The sequence below is a fragment of the Mus caroli genome, unplaced genomic scaffold (assembly GCF_978045245.1).
Source record: "Mus caroli unplaced genomic scaffold, Mus_caroli_1 scaffold_8, whole genome shotgun sequence".
Classification (NCBI taxonomy): domain Eukaryota; kingdom Metazoa; phylum Chordata; class Mammalia; order Rodentia; family Muridae; genus Mus; species Mus caroli.
This window is the reverse complement of record NW_028227263.1, coordinates 47,817,028-47,835,024: the sequence shown is the minus strand read 5'-3', so window position 1 is coordinate 47,835,024 and position 17,997 is coordinate 47,817,028. Positions and strand designations below refer to the sequence as shown.

The 17,997-nt window shown below is 36.9% G+C and overlaps 1 protein-coding gene across 15 annotated transcripts in view; it reads right to left on the bottom strand.

Moving 5' to 3' along the window:
- The window catches only part of Emsy (EMSY transcriptional repressor, BRCA2 interacting), a 68,079-nt gene that overhangs the window by 28,651 nt on the left and 21,431 nt on the right, over window positions 1-17,997 (bottom strand). For 14 of the 15 annotated variants that reach the window (XM_021166920.3, XM_021166921.3, XM_029479317.2 and 11 more), the window contains 4 exons: window positions 14,326-14,602; window positions 10,716-10,970; window positions 5,528-5,677; window positions 3,442-3,612 (listed from right to left, as the gene is read on the bottom strand). In XM_021166920.3, coding sequence (XP_021022579.1) covers window positions 3,442-3,612; window positions 5,528-5,677; window positions 10,716-10,970; window positions 14,326-14,602 — 853 coding nt within the window. The remainder of the gene's footprint in view (window positions 1-3,441; window positions 3,613-5,527; window positions 5,678-10,715; window positions 10,971-14,325; window positions 14,603-17,997) is intronic. The other variant, XM_021166924.3, reaches the window with a different exon arrangement.

The following is a 17,997-nucleotide window of genomic DNA, read 5'->3' as shown; positions in this document are numbered from 1 at the left end:
ATAAAGGACTATCGATTTAGGAGACAGTCATATCACGTCTACCAGTTTAACCAAAGGGAGGGCACATGGGGACAGGGAGGTAAGGGGGGAGGGTTCAATAATACAAAATGGGAGAAAAAGGACTAACAGGAACTAAGTAGAACACTATACTAAAATAGAACAAAATTCTTTTCTAGAATGACCAATACTAAATGCCTAAAATTCTAGTGTGCGTGTTTCACCTAAGGAGAAAATGTATGCAAAGAAGTATTACATATTCAAAAAGAAGGAAAGGCCATGGCTAAGCTTTCACTACAGTTGGTCTACATTTTGCATAACACAAGAGAACATGCAAAAGCTGGTTAGCATCTGTGGTTTTCTGGTTTTTGCTTTGTTTTGTTTTGTTTCCTTTTGCAGTTCTGGGAATCAAGCCCAGGGCCTTGCTCATACCAGGCCTACCTCTGAGCGTCATCTGTAGTCCATTTAGCATTGTTTAGGGTACACACTGAATCATGAATGCTTACGTACCATAGCATCACACATAGAATCTGGCTGGCGTTTAGAGAAGCTACCTACAGAGACTGCGCTTTAAAAGGGTAAACCACAGTGAGACCAAAAACAATCACATGTGGATCACAATGGGCTGTGATAATGATGATGCATTTCAGACTTTTTTCTTTCTTTTTTAGGATGCCTGTAAACTACAGAGGCAAAAGAACTACAAGTTCAAAGACAGCCTGGGCTATATAGCTGGTGTGAGGTCAACCTGGAATACACAGTGAGATCCTGTCTCAAATGGTAACAACAAACTGAAAAGAAAATCAAAATGATTCTACCAGACTTGGTGGTGTACGCTTACACTGCTCTATTGACTAAGGTAGGAGGATCACAAGTTCTAGGTCAACCTAAGCAACTCAGCAAGAACCTGCTTCAAAATAAAACATTAAATGGTGTAGAAAAAGTTTGAACATTGTGGTATGTTGACTGAACAAATTCAATGGCTTAGTTCCTACTATCCAGATTCTTCAATCACTCTATCTTGCTTTCTGTGTAAGGCTTTATGCTATGCTACTTTGTTCAAGGAATGATTGAATAAATAAGTGAAAAGTACACAAACAACAGCTCCTCGCTCAGACACTGGGAAGACTGAAGGAGTTACAATCAAGTCTTGCCCCAGATCCCCAAAATGCCTCTAGGGTTAAGACAATGAATTCATCTCTGAAGGAATCAAACTTCTGCATAAAATGAGGATATTTCTACAATCAACTCTCAACAACATTCAGAAAAAAATGTATAAATTTGAAAGTTATTTGATATATATGCATATAAATAAGTTTCCATCAGTTTCTTCTAGAAAAATAAAAATTCAACTAAATTTAATCTGCCTTCTAAGGTATTATACAAAGGAAGCAAGAGCTTCACAAATGATTTATATGTTTACCACAGGATTATTTATAATAACCAAACAAGAAAAAAAAAATCTAATAGTCAACCCCCCCACCTATAAACAATCTAAATCATCCAACAGTAAGAATATGATTAAATTTCTGTACAAGAGAATGTTATAACCATGGGATGATGGTCAAAATGCATTTACTGATATGGAAAAATATATAAATTATTAATAAAAATTAAATAGAATGTACATAGAAGCATTTACACAGTACATTATCGTCTTAACCTTGCTTGCACCTTTCTAAAGTCCCCACAATGAGAGGATTTTTTTTCTTTGCTTTTGTTTTAAGTCTTCTATTCTTACAGCCATATGTTGAGAATATTTTAGCAAAAAATGCTTTGTTGTGTGTCATCAGAACCCATTATCTGCTCATCGATGAAGGCAGAAAACTATCTAAATTTGCTACAAGCTGACGATGAATAAACTTTGTAAATTACTACACCATAATCTCAGTGTCATAGGACAGCAAGAATATAAAATAAGTGTTTTTTTTTTAAAGTAGAGATTGTGAAATGGAGCCAAAAGATGATAGGTAAGCGTGGAACAGGAAGTTGTTAAAAGTACTTGCCACCAAGTTAAACTGTTCCAACTCTATGTCAACATATCCTACAGTGCTGGAACCACCCACTTATGTGAAAGAAATAGCAACTAACCATGAGCACTTTCATCTTTAATATAAAGGTGAATAGTGTGTGTGTGTGCTTTGATAGGTATCAGATCAAATCTCTGCTCCTAGGATGTGCATACTTATATTACTCTACTGCAGTACAGAACAGCTACACCATGAATAAGGTTCCAAAAAGACTTCGTGACATTTAGACACACCTACAATCTATAAAGTACTATGAACTCAGGTATATGCAAGAAATCCTTTATAAAAAAAGGTTATAAAAAAGCTACCCTCCAATGAAGGTCAACTTTCTGAAATAATGTTTGAACAAGAGCTTTATACTATTTAAAGATACTATCAAATAATAAATTAGAATTTTAACTATGTTATTTAATATCCACTTAAAAGCTATGGCACAATGTGCCCTTTCCTCCTCAGGTTGGCAAACCCTGGGTTTTCTCACTTATATGGAAGAGTGGAGCCAAAATTAACAGCTTTGAATACAGAGCTCTATGCCACGCCATGCTCTACCGGCTTTTTTCCATTCTCCAAGTTATCAGCAACATCAAATTACTGCCAGGGACTTTATATTCCTGTCACTTTAAAAATATTAGAGCAGCTCACCTGGGTCAGATAAAACATAACTAGTCTACAAAAGTAGTAGACAGCTAAAATCTATAAGGCTTGCTTGATCAGATCATTTACATAATTTTAATTAAAAATAATAATCAGTGAAAACAAATGTCTCATTAACATTCCACTTCAGAATCTATAATCCAAATACCATAGAGATTAACGAGGCAATAAAACCCAGGGAGTGTTCCAACATACTAATAAATAGGCAGAGGGTTAGCTTTACAGTCTCAGTAATGTATTTTTTAAAAAGCAAACAGCATAAGTGGTGAAAGGCAAATAATGATATTCAAATATCTTATGTTTAATAAGCTAAAGTGACATTAGCAACTGAAAACCTGAATTATATTCCTGAAATACATTCAGATGCAAATTTGATTCCATTATCCCCTTTGCAGCTTTGTCTGACCTCTGAATGCACAGCCCTAAAGTTGGTACAATACCTCAAGTCAAAAAGTTGACAGTGTGAGAACCTTTATTAAATAAAAAATCACTATGCAAACATAAACTATAATCTTTGCATTGTGACTTAAAACTAAGTGCTCGTTCAACTTTAGATTTATCAAAAGCCTTATATATGAATACTTGATATTAAAACTAAAACCTGCATTTAATCACTATACATAAGGACTAAAACACAGTGCCACATTTTGAAGCAAAAAAAAAAAAAAAATTGATATCAATAGAGTCCTGCTGTAGAGAAACATGGCTTTTCTCCTAATCAAATAGCTCCATGCTTTTAACATACTCTAGATATACCTACCAGAAACAATATTACTGCTAATTATCTTGCCTCCCAAGGTAGCTAATGACTTGGGTACTACAGTGATGATGCTGCCACTGGTAGTTTTCATATAGGTTGCAGCCCCAGGGGCTGTGGCCACGCGACCTAAGGATGGGCTCACTGCTGGACGGGTATAGGTTGCCTGAGTACCTATAGGAAGAAAGCAGTGAAAAGAAAAACTAAAATTGTCAATACTTACAAAAAGAATGATAATCATACAATTTCACTATAGTTTAGTGAAATACATATATCACTTCAACTTGAAAATGGAACTGCAAGGTGCCAAGGCATTCATTTATAATTTTATAGCCAGTTTTCAATGTGTATAGCAAGAACCAATGTCAAGTCAATTCAAATTAAATTTACATATAAAACTTTGTGATGTGTTGTAGCATCAAATTACCAACCCACAGAAAGGGAGAGCCCGGCCCTGCTCGCACTATCTTTCTTCCACTGGTCTTATGCTGAAGCTAATGAAATGTAGGTGTTTCTCTTACAGATTTAAAGCCCATCTGATACTGTCCCAGAGCCAAACCCACGGTCACCATTCAGCAAATAAGGCATTTACCTAAAATTTTATAACATGTCTGCTATTCTCTAAAGAGATTTCCATCTTTTAAGGATCAGTCCATTGTTTTACTAGCGATATGGGTGAAGCTGCCAAGAATTGCCAGCTTTAAATTATCTCTACTTTCATATTCCTTCAACCTTAACTGACCGGTTAGGAAAACCTATCTTTATGTCTCTCTCAAAGGACTCGATACCCTTTCCTACTGTTACACGACCTTTTCTCTTGCCCAAAGAAAGATTAGAAACTAATCAGATGGGTCTTCTACAGTGTCTTATAAACCAGAAACTTAGAAAGACTCTTCTATTCCTAGAGGAAGGAATAGCCTCAGGGAAATGAAGCGGAGACACAGAAAAGACAAAGATGGCATTTGCTTAAATTGAAATTAGATTCAGAGACTGTGTGACAGACATTTCTAAAATACCCACATCAGAAAAAAAAAATGCTTTTAGAAAGTTACTTACTTTAAAAACTTATAACCATTACAACCACGAGAAGAACGTTAAGAATTAGACTAATCACGGCATACATCAGAGCCAGGGAAAAAACATCTATGGCAAAGTAAACATGCTACAGGGGTAGAAAGTTTGAATACATTGAATTATAACTATTTAAAAGAAACACTTTCTGGACTATAAACTCAGACACATAAGCCAGTATTGCTAGGGGTATGGCTTTTATGTAGGTTCTAGGGATTTGAACTCAGGTCCTTCTTACACTAACTTAACAAGTGTTTTTCTCCACTAAACTATTTATTGTCTTAGCTCCTGACTTGATATCATTTAATACTTATAAAGTTCACAAAGGGTGGTAATTTAAAATGCTCTACATTGTTACCACCTCAAGCTCAGACTAATTGCTCTTCTATCTGGGAATAATAACCGGCTTCTCTCAGCCTAGGCAACACTTACTACACTGTTATGTAACCTCTTAAGCAATACCCTTGCGCATTAGTTAGGCATATTTTCAGTTACTCAACAAATCCTGGGCAAGCACCTACATATGGTAGCTAAACAGATTTGTTCCCTTAGTCCCATAAAGTTTATTGTCTAATATGAATAAAACAACAAACTACTAGGTAAGTACAAATTGGAGAGGATTATGAAAAAAATATATCAAAAAAGAGCTAACTTGAGGATCAGGACAGAGCAGAAGGAGTCAAGAAAGATCTTTTGAAAACTGTTCGGTAGAGTGCTTGCCTCACATGCACTAGGCCCTTGGTTTGACCCCCAGCGCCTTATAAACCTGTGTGGTGGAGCACACCTGTAATCCCAGCTCCCAGGAGGTAGGGGCAGGAGGATCAAGAATGAGTTCAAGGTCATCCTCAGCTGCATAGAGTTCTAGGCCACAAACCCTGTCTCTAAACAAAATGTTAAAAGGACTTCTTTGTAGACCTGTCTCCATCTCTCTATGTGCAGTATGACACACACGGCTGGTGTGGGAAGCTACTGATGGCATGAATGAATGAATGAATGGACTGATGCTTGTGGAACTTACCGGTAGGAGTGGTTACCAGTTTAGTTGTCATAATTGCACCATTACTGCTAACCACCATAATTGGGGAATTGCTACTGGTGGGTAGAGTTGCAGTCACTGGTTTGGGTAAGATTTTACTTGGTTGAACCTGCTGTGTGATGATTTTAACACCTTTGAAAGAAAAAAGATAAATCTCAGTAAAATAATGTTTAAGAAATGTCACCTAGCCCAATAGGGCAACAGTCACACACACTTACTGAGGCTTAACCTAAAATGCCTTTTTAATACTGATGAAATTCATTATTCAAATTCCTCCTGTCTAAATTCTACCAATTTAAGAATGCAGTCATATTTCATTAACAGATTTCTTAAAAAAACTAAATCTAAACTTTTATCTATGGAGGTGTGGATACAAGTTTCAAACCAGATAGCAAAAGCAAATAGTCTGTTCCATGTAAGTATTTGAGAAGAAAGGACTAGCATAAGGCATCAAAAGCAGTCACACAGTCCTTCCAGATTCTCAGCAACAAAGACTCTTCATGGCTCTGTGAACTGACATACAATGGTAAAAACCTTAATAGGCCAAGAACAGTTTGTTTGATTTTTTTTTTTTAAATGGCCGTTTCATTTTTCATTGTTTTGTATTGAGATAGGGTCTCATTATGTAGCCAAGGCTGGCCTGGAACTACAGATTCTACCGCCTATGCCTCCTGAGTGCTAGGATTACAGATGTGTGCCACCATGCCCAGCTTAAAAAAAACCTTTCTTGATTTTGTTTGTCTGTTGTTGGTATGGTTGAACCCAGGGACTCATTCATGCTAGGCAAGTGCTCTACCACTAAGCTATATCCCGAAGTCCTTAAATATCTTTCTACACATAAAAGTATTTTAATAACTCACTTTATCAAATATAGAATGCCAAAAAGGCCACATCAGTATTGCACCTATATAAAACATGCATGTGAAAAGAACACAAAGACAATACACAAGAAATATAGTACAAATTGTTAAGGAAGTTATGTTAGGACTTTAAAAGTTATTTTATTTACAATGCTATCATGTTTATATTGACCTTCCAAGCATCTTAAATGGAGTACATTTTTAAACAGTGATAACTAAAGAAGAAAATTTTAGTGCCATTTCCCCACTCTGATCTTTAAAGAAGATACATAAAAGAAAACATTTTCATAGAGAAAATTAAGAATTGTATTTTTTGGTGTGGCATGATGGTCTACCTCGACTACCAATTTGACAGACTTTAGAATCACCATGGAAACAAACCTATGGGCATGTCTGGAGGGGTTTTCTAGATTAGGTTAAGAAGGGAAGATCTACACACTCCATGGGCTCTGATCCTGGACTGAATAAAAGGGAACGGCCCACTCTGTTGCCTCACTGAAGACTCAACACGACGACCTGCTGCCTCAAGCACGCTCCAGCCGCCAGTACTTCCCTAAGGGATCTCCTAAGGCCAAGTTAAATAAAGTAAGCCCTTCCTTTCCCAATGGCTTTTGTCACATCAACAAGAAAGTAACCAATACAAGTGGTGATTTAGGCTGAGTCATAAAGGAAAGAAATAGATATATATTTATAGATAGATAGATAGATAGATATTTAGCAGCTTTAAATAGTTCTAAACTTCTATTAACTAAGAAAGAAGTTAAAAGTATGGTATTTGGGCATAATTACTTAAATAACCTTTATGACTATTTTTTATGTACAAAATAAAAATTAATTAGTATATACTTCATCAAGCTATTAAGGATTAAATAAAAATTTAAATTATCTATACATGTCAAGAATTCAATAAGTATTATAGAAATAGTTCTAAATATAATAAACTATAAAAAATGAGGTTATACAAAGAAAAATCACTTCTAGTATTTTTTTTTAACTAATGAACCATGATCCTGCAATTCCCGTGCAGAAAGAAGCTGCATGAAATAATCATCACAGGAAAAAACAAAAACCTCAGAGACAATTCTACTCAGTTCTGGGCAAATCAAGTGATAATCTGGATCAAATAATTAACACTGAGGAAAAGCATTATTTCTCAAAACTGATCATGAAAAAGAGAGCAAAGCAAATAAACTTCCAAAAACCCTCTCAGCAGGTGGCTGGCCCAGAATTGCCCTCAAAAGGACTGTCACTTCAATGTACCTAAAGCATTCTGGAGAGCCACAGTCGGTGCTCTGGCAGGAGGAAATCTCCAAAACTACACAGCGGAACTAATTAAAGTTTTCAAGCAAGTATCACTCAAAGGCTTTGGGCACCACAGGATGGCTCCATGGGTAAAGAAAGTCACCGACATCATGCCTGCTTACCTAAGTTCCATCCTAGAAACTCACATGGTGGAAAAAGAAAACTCACTCCTGTAAGGTGCACCCTGACTTCCACATGCACACCACAGCACACACGCACGCACAAACATACTCTCAATACAGTACATACACACATACATGTCTACACAAAATACAAATAAAATGCAATAAAAGAGAAACCTTTGGAAAGCGGTTTTATGGTAAATAGCGAACAAAAAAACATGTACCCAACTGAACCTCTAAAATCTAAAGTCGAGTTCTGTGATATCTGAACCAAAATCATTTCTTTCCCTCTTCAGTTCAGAAGGGTGGTGATTCCACTCTAGACTGCTACAGTCAGGGAGTGGGAGGACGCTTCTGTACAGCTCCGAGCCAGAGAACAGTCTTAAAACAAAACAAAACAAAACAAAACAAAAAACCAAAACCAGGATTTCCACCTATCCTCCTCACAGTTACTTAGTACAACTGAAATACCACACAGAATATTTCTAATCCACAGAATCCAACTAGGAAACAATACCAAAAGGACCACCAAAAAAAAAAAAGTTCTCCAAACATAATGGAAATAAAATAGCATAATCCTAAATACACTGTCAACAAGGAAGGTGCGGGGAAGGTTTCAGAACAAAAAGTATAGGGAAAACGAAAACATATCTAAGTACGTATGATGCTGATAAAATAGTACCAAGGATTTATCAAAGCATAGTTGTAAGTGTAGAACTAAATACTAAATGTATAGAAAAGAAAAAAGGAGCCGGGCGTGGTGGCGCACGCCTTTAATCCCAGCACTCGGGAGGCAGAGGCAGGCGGATTTCTGAGTTCGAGGCCAGCCTGGTCTACAAAGTGAGTGCCAGGACAGCCAGGGCTACACAGAGAAACCCTGTCTCGAAAAACCAAAAAGAAAAAAGGTCTTTAATCAATAATCCACATTCCAGTTCTCAAGAAGCTAGAAAAGCAAAATAAAGCCAAAGAAAACAGAAAAAAAAAAAAAAAAGAGACTAAAACTGAAACATTCTCTGAGACTCTGAACTCAGTTCAGATTACCTGTCTTACTTGTCTTACTCTGTAGTGTCTTTGTCTAGTTTGGTTATCAAGGTCCTAGTCAGTTTGTAGTGTTCTGTTTTCTATAATAGATTAGGAATGGTTGGTATTAATTCCTTAAATATTTAGTTTACTTCTCCAATAAATCAGCTGGGCCTGGAACAAGAAAGCAAAACCTGGCAAAGTAGAAAGCCTGACAAAGAACGAGCGCATTAGTATAGACTCTGTAGCCATTTAAAGGATAATAAGGAACTGAGAATGACAACTAACCATTCTGACAACTTAGAAATGAATAACTTAAAAAGTATAAACTACTAAAGCTCAATGAAGATGAAATAGCTAATCCAGTTTTCCAACCACTAAAAAAAGTGAGTTCATAATTTACATGCTCACAAAATAGAGATTTCCAGGCCTAACTGACTCACTGGAGAAGTTAGCTAAGATTTTAAGGAATTGATACCAATCTTCTCGCATCTCTTCAAACTCACTCTGAGGCCACTAGTATCTTGATCTAACCAAACTAGACAAAGACACTACCAAATACGACAAGTATACATCAATTCAGCAGACAATCTGAGGAGCTGAGGTCAGAGTCCTAGATCCACATAAATGCCGGGCAGAATGGTATCCTGCCTGGATCCCAGCACTCTAGAGGTGAGAGGTGGAGACAAGGAATTCCTGAGGAAGCTGAGTAACTGAACTAAGCAAACTGGCAAGCAGTGAGTTCACGTGAGAATCCCTACCTCAGCCTACAAGGTGAAGAATGATCATGGACAGAAGCAGCAACCTCTGGCCTCCATGTGCACTTGTACACATGTGCACAAAAACCTTCACACATTTACACGTTCTTGCATGTGAACATATACACGGCCACCACATACATACATTTAAAAATTCTCTTATACAGAGATAAAAACCGGAACCAATGTTGTATGAAAAAGAATTATATACCATGACCAAGTAGGGCTTATTTCTTTTTTTTTGCCCCCTCCCCCCCCTAAGACAGGGTTTCTCTATGTAGCTTTGGCTGCCCTGGAACTCACTCTATAGACCAGGCTGGCCTCGACGCCTGCCTCTGCTTCCCAAGTGCTGGGATTAAAGGCGTGCACCACCACGCCCGGCCTGGCTTATTTCATATGTGTGAATAGCTCAACAGAAAATGAACTCATATGATTCAGCATATCAGCAGCTAAATACAAAAAAGGTATTAGATCACATCACTTGAACATAGAAGAACATCTGACAGAACCTAACACAAAGTCATAATGAAAAGCCACAGGAAAGAAGAAATGTCCTATTTCAACTCAAATCCTATAACAGGCTTCACACTCAACACTGAGGCCAATGCCTTCTATCCAAAACCAGGATGTAGGCAAGAATGCCTGTTTGATTCCCTCTTACTTATTATATATTCTAGCTAGTGAAATAAGACAGAGGGGGTAAAAAAGGAAGGCAGTTGGGGGAGAAATATTGATTGTAAAGGAAGAAAAAACATGTCCTCACTTACAGATGACATAATGAAATACATCCTATCTACATAGGAAGAAGCCTAAGAAACCTATGTAGATACTCCCATATAATAAAGTTCAGCAAGCTAGAAGAATACAAATTCAGCAACGTGCTTACACACCAACAATACGTATGTGAAATGGAAATTAAAACCACACCATTTAGAGTCACTTTAAGAAAATCACTTAGGGCTATAGCTTAAAAAACATTTATAGACATTTCCTACTGGAAACCATAAGAAACTGAAGAAAGAAGTAAAAAGATGTAAATAAATGGGTCTGCTCACGACCCTCAGGCCCAGGACGAAGGATACCCACAGAGCTCTCACTGTCCATTTACCTGACTCCTGTTTGATCTGGATGGTAGGCTTGATGCCAGGCGGCAATGCTGACTGCTGAGGCTGCTGCTGCTGAGACACTGAAGAAGGCTGGGCCACTGGCTGCTGTGTCTGTTGTTGTACTTGCTGTAACTGCTGCTTAGGAGACTGCTGATGCTGTTTAGGAAACTGTGCAAGAATCTGGGTAGGGCCACTCACTAAGCTTTTGGGGGAAGGAAGTCTTGTCGACGCCACTTTGATTGCTGATGTGGATACACCTACAGAAAAGTAAAGAGGATTTAGAAAAGGGAGGGTGGGCAGCTCAAAACAAGGAGGATTTGAACCATTCCATCAGCGTAACTGTCATAGAAATATAAAAGATCAAAAGAAACGTCAACTGTTGTTAAAAAAAAAAAATTCTACAAAGTAGACTAATTACAGTGCTTACTCGTTATAGTCTTGCTTCGTCAACAAGCTTCTAATTTTTCTTTAATTATCACGCTATTTTCATTGTTGTTTAATCCTACTACGATTAAATCCTTTCTTCCTTTCTAACAAAACCCAGGTTTTCTCCCTTGAGAATCCACATTCCTGGGCACTGGTACACACTTCTGTGGAGGCCGATCCCTAAGCCAGCTTTAGAGGGCAACTTTTAATTGATCTAAGCTTGTCACAGTACATGATGACTTTTCTGGAATAAAGTAAAGCTAATTAATTATAGCCAACATGTTACAGGAGGAATCTTTTCCTAGAGAACACCTAGATAAAAGTTTTTTCTTTTTTAGGGGTCGTGCTACACAAAGAGGGATTTTCTCTTCTTCCTCTGGATACGTTCATAGCTGGCCATGACACCTACAATGTACTCATCTAACCAATGATAAAGTTACCCAAGGAGGGAAAATTTCATTCATGGTCCAACCATTTGCCTAACTTAACTGAAGCCTTCTGTCATATGAATTTCTGAAAAAATAAACTTCCTTACAGTTAAAAACCAGTCAGTCACTCAATGCTTATTTATGTGAAGTCATTCATTTAATTGCTCATCACATTTTTAAAATAAATTTAGACACTAATCCAGTCAGACTCTAGAACTGCTCAAAAGAATACAAGAAACACCACTAAATAAAACATATTTTTCAAAGCCCATCTTTAAAAAGATTAGGGATGAAGCTACATTGATAATTTTGACTAAATATGTGCTATGGTTTATATGAGAGCCCATGTGTTAAAATTCAATCCCCAATGTAATGTCTTAAAAAGCTAGAAAGTTCATCTGACTTAATAATTATGGTTTAAAGTAGAGTCGTTAGAGCACTAAAATTAAGCAGGATAATCAGGAAGGAACCCCATGATTGAGTGTCAGTGGCTTTTTAAGCGGAAAAGAACTCAGAGAAAGTATACGTATGTGTTCCTTGTCTCTTGCCATGTGCCAGCTGTGCACTGGCTTGAAGATCTGAAAACAAGAAAGTCTCACCAGATACAAGTTCTTGATCTTAGATTTTTAAATCGTAAGCCAAAATAAATCATTTTCCATTATAAACTTATGCAGGGTGAAGTATTTCATTGTACCAAATTAAAAATGGTCTGGTTACAATATAAGAGAGCTAAAAGTTGTAACATGAACCTTAGAGAAAGAAGGAAGCCCAAAATACCTTTTTATGTAAAAAAAAAAAAAAAAGTATAAATTTGGGCCAAGAGATGGTAAAGCATCTGCTGTACAAGCCTGACAATCTGCGTTTGATCCTCAAAACCCACAGAAAGGTGGGAGCCGAGGACTGACCCTGCAAAGGCTTCTGACGGCCACACACTTCATGACCCATGTACACATGCATGCACACACAATAATACAAATAAAGTGTAAGTAAAGAAAGATAATACATAAAAGTAAAGAGTACAGGTCATATCTTGTGTGCTTAAGAAGATAACAAAGGACGGTGGGATCAAGAATAAGACATCATACTAGCTACACAGTTTCAAAGTTTTAAAAAATCGTAGCTATTCCTGGTTGGTATAGTGGGTGAGCAGATAAAAAGGACCTGAGTTCAATTCCTAAGACCCCCATGGAGGAGAAGAGAACCATCCCCACATACTATCATCCTCTGATGTCCGCAAGGATGCAATGAGTGTGCACGCCCATACAAATAAACACAAAGCCACGCTTACACACAGTATAAAGAAACTTTGTGAAAAGAAAAGAAATCGTTTCACCATAATGTTCTGTTTTACTTTATGTTGCTTTGTAAACAAAAATAACAAGGACTTAGAATTAGCCAGGCATTAGTGAAATAACCCAATACAATTGTTCAAGAAGAAAAAGTGTGTACACAGACAACTCCCAGAAGTTCCCTTTTCCTATTGAAAACACTTGCTTCCACGCTGGTGAGACCTAGTACAAGTCACACAGATATTAATCTAGAATACTAAAACTAAGAGATAATCTAAATAATAATACATGAGTAATAAATTGTCCAACAGTAACAGAATTAAACAATGAAAATAAGTAAGAGGGGTATAGAGAGTAGGAGAAAGTCAATGATGTAAAACTTTAAGAAGATGTATCATGTGGAGTGGGACGTTTTTATTGCAGACTACTCGTGTGGGTAAAAAACTCACTCTGTTACACAGGAAGGGCATTATAATACAGCCGTGGGCAACTGATAGACTTGTTTTATTTCTTTACTATTCTCTAAAACTCCTAAATCCATTGGTCTCTGCTTTAAAGCCCTTAAAAATAAATAAATAAATAAAAATAAAAAGGCAGCTTAGCTTAGATGCCAAATGTGGACCATCATCAAACTCATGGGACAGGGGAAACTGACAAGGACAGGACTCCATGGAGTAAGAGTGGAGAGCAGAGATTGCCCCGAAGCTAGTCTAGAAGAACGATAGTCAGCAGAAGACTGTCACACTATTGTGAAAGGAACACAAGAAGTCCATGGAAACTATGAAAAAAGAATAAAATCAAAGAAAAAATTTTCTTACTAAATAAGAAATAGTAGCAGCATTAAAATGCAATCAACCTAAGTAATTAGCAGTGTCCCATTCTTCAGTTAATGAAGGGCAAAAGGACAGACACTAGAGACATCCCAGAAGTTAATTACATCTTTCAATTTTGAGCAAAGACTAGAAAGAACCAAATAAACAGTTACCTAAAAATAAACTAATTTCATATACACACAAAACACACCAACTCAGGCCTCTATGATACCAGCATCATACTTAATACAAAATTACAAATTCTCCTTTCCAAACATTAGAGCACAACATATACAATGTGCTGCTAACCTTTATCTAAGGAAAAGCTTAAGTATGTATATATTTGCTTCCACATTTACCAATGGAAGGACTGAGAAAGTAATGGGGGCTAGGGAAGAGGAGGACAGGACAAGGTGTGGGAGTTACAGACAAAAGAAAATCTCTAACATTTCATATCCTCAAGCTGAGCAAGGGTGAGCAGGTCACTGACCTCTAACAGCAGATATCCTCAACCCCAAGATAGGAAGACAGACAAGACAGACAGACACACACACACACACATACACACACACTCTTATTCACCCCCACCCCGCCCCCTCAGTTGTCTTCAAAATTCTTTCAAACAGGGACAGAATTAGCTGGTGGCTCACCACTCACCTTGTGCTACTGTTGACATGACCACGGACGGTGTGGAAGATACCACCGTTGTTACTGCAACTGTACTAGAAATAGGTGATGACGTAGAACTGCTGTTGCCATTGCTGCTACTGGTGACCAGAGAGGCCTGGGATGCAGTTATAACAACAGGTGGCTTCTGAGTCGTGGAGGCAATGACTGATGTTGGTACAAGCTTAGTGACTGCTGCATAGTTATGAGATTTGGAGAGAATGTTGGGCACAAAGGTTGAACTTGGTGATGTGGTCACTATAATAACCTAAAGGAAGAAAAATAAATTATTTCCATGTACCTACTCTATACTGTCAGTACATTTAAGGTCATATACAATTCAAAACTAAGGTCTGCAATAAGAAAAACAATTCAACCGAGAAAATATACAATTAACTAGAAGTTTATAAACCCTTTCCTTTACCTAGCAAGTATCTAAACCAGCAGGTATTTTAAGAGGTGGTGTCCAATGCTGTGCATGATGTACCTCTGCAAGCACCAGCACACCATCCACCACTTGGAGGATCATCCACCTCACATGAGAAAGTCACCTGGACAGCTGTTCACTTGTAAATACTTAGTGAACACCTACTATGTTCCAGGCATGGTTCTAGATGCTGAGAATAGAAGAATAAACAAAACTTACTTGTTCAGAGTTTGCATTTGAGTACGGATAGAGCAATAAACATACAGAACACACAGAAACCAATGAAAGAGACAACAAACCAGAGTAAAGATAAAAAGGATGATGATAGTGTTAGGGTTTTTGTTGTTTTTGTTTTTTAAATAAAGTACTCAATGAAGATTTCTCTGTAAAGTGGTATTTGAGTAGAAACCAGAATGAGGTGAGGGTGCTAACACCTAGAAGGGCACGTGGTGGCACGGGGCGCATGGCATAGGAAACAAAGGCAAAAGCAACATTGCTATACTCAAGAAGCTTGAAAGGTCTAAGGGACAGACTGGCATGTGTAGGACACACAACTTCTGAGAAGTAACAGATGGAGAACTAGATGGAGTCCCAATACTTTGTGTTCTTTCATATGACATGACACAAATGGTACCACTTCTCTGTGACCTTCCTCCATAAAACTCATAACCCTAATCTACAACAGCAAGCAAATTCTAGGAGCGGGGTATCTTACTAAAAACACCTGACCTATCAAAGTTATCAAAAAAAAAAAAAAAACAAAAAAACAAGAAAATCTGAAAAACATTCACACTGAAAGATGTTTAAGGAGATAGGACAGGGAAATAGAATGTGGCATCCTAGGTGAGAATCCTGGAACTGAAAAGGACATTAAGTAAAACCCAAGGAAATCTAGGGAAAGAGGTGAAAGTATGCAGCTTTTATAAATTTTCTGTATATCTACAGTATCTATCTGCTAATTTGAAGCTACAGTAGGGCAGTGATAGTAGATACAGATAAATGAAGACGTTCTCAGAAGCCAGCAGAAATGTAATGGCTGATGTGTTCATGAGAGCTGGATTAGCCAACAATATGCAATATTATTGAAAACAAGAAACTATTATACAAACTGAAATGTGGACCAATATGGTAAAGAGGGTTATAAGTTTCAAAGTCAAACAAGCCTGCACTTAGACCATCTTGCCTCCACCACTTTCAAATGGCAGGGCCCTGGACATGTTAAAACCTCAAGGCTTCAATTTATTTCTTTTACAAAATCATTACAAGGATTAGATGACATAATCATATGAAGCATCTACTAGGCACATAGCAGAGGTCAATCCCTGACAGTTAGCAAATGTTACACATAGCAGTGTACTATTCCTGTTTACTGTTAGATGGATAGGAGTGAAGCAGTACAGATCACTTCTATACAGAAAAGATATTCAATATACTGTTTGTTTCATTAGAAACATTTTCTTTCCTTCCAATTCTGTTATCCTGGCTACCACACCCAAACTAATTAGTGTACTAAACTGGGTTTGACTTTTGTCAATCCTGCACCAATAGTCACAGCTTCCCAGAGGCCCAATGCTGATGACTGCAGTACAAAGAGGACTCACTAGGCTTGCCAGGAAAGCAATCGCAAGCGGCAGTTAATCAGCGGAAGGGAAAGTGAAGTGTGCACAGTTCAAATATTTGAAATTCCAGAATGAGAGTATGGAGATGGGGTTTTAACATTAAGAAAAGAATAAATCTAGGGTCTTTAGGATCACATTCTAGATTACAGATACAAATGATAAAACATGGTTTGAGATTTCAGTACACAAATGACTTTCTGATCTGTAAAGGGATTTCCCAAACTAGAGATCCATCCGGGAAATTGCTTATACTTTAAAGTTGTTTTAAAACAAAATAAAACAAGAAAGGAGATAAAAAGATTTTGAAGCCAAGTGAACCACACTGTTTATTCAGGCCATATCTCAAATTACTGACCTTCTAGCATTCACAAAAATTCCTTAAGAGTGCTGGGACTTGCACCCTAAGGACAAAATGAAAAATATCAATCAAGCACATGAAAGCATAAAGCTATATTCTATTGTTCTGCTTGTATGAGTGCCGTAACAGTGTCGTTTTAAATGAGGCATGTTGACATATGTAGAAATGTATCTACACTAAAAATGCACAACCTATTTACATGTGAATATTGTTTACAAAATCAGAAACAATTACACTTAATGTAAAGTCACTTTACCTACAATAATTGCTAAATTGACTTAAATACAAATTGTGAGAAATCCAAGGTAAATACAATTATGACAATGGCCTTGGATAAAAATATATTTTAATCCAATTACCCAGCAAAGAGACAACAAAACATGGAAAATGTCTTTATTAGTCCTAACCATAACCTAGTTATCCAAAAATCTTTTAAAACTAGATGGCAGAGAAAAAAATGAAGAGAAGACAGTTTTATAACTGGAACGCAGCAGATGCTCAGTAATTATGTATGGAATGAGTTCTTGTCTTCTCCACTTAAATATTTATTTTTTAAAACACAAGTAAACCTAAATTTCTGAATCTGAAAATTCATGGTAAGCACTGTATGTGACTTTAGAAACAAATGTGCCTGACAGCTTCAAATAATTATTCTCACCTCAAAATCCTGAAGGTAAAAACAAGAGTTGGTAAAGAAAAGAAAAGAAAAAAAAGAAAAAAAAAAAAAAAAACCCAAAGCATTCAGATTTCACTTATAGGGAAACCTATATATTACAAACATTTTTATGTAAGCCTACCAAAGAAAATTTGAAAGTTAATGATGTTAGGTGACACTTATTAAACACCAACGAATAATCTTCTCTAACTCTGGTAACTTAAGAAATATATTATTACTTTTGCCTTAAAAGGAAATAGATGATTAGCAGACAATTATCAGAGGGTCAGTGACACAGTTCTATGGGAAAGTGCTTTGTTTAACATGACCAGATAGTTACTGGAGCTAGATCTACTGTGTGTGTGTTGATTGTTCAATTATTCATTCATTCATTCATTCAATAAATATTCATTAGCATCTAGTACAAGCAAAGACCTTGTTCTAAGTTCTAGGGAACAATGATAAAACAGACCAAAGAAAGCTACCCTCAGCAGTCTATGGGAGAAATAGAAAATAAACTTGCAATTTATAATATCAACTACTTATAAACATAATGAATAAAAACAAAAGACAATAGAAACAAAAGAATATGGATGACATATAG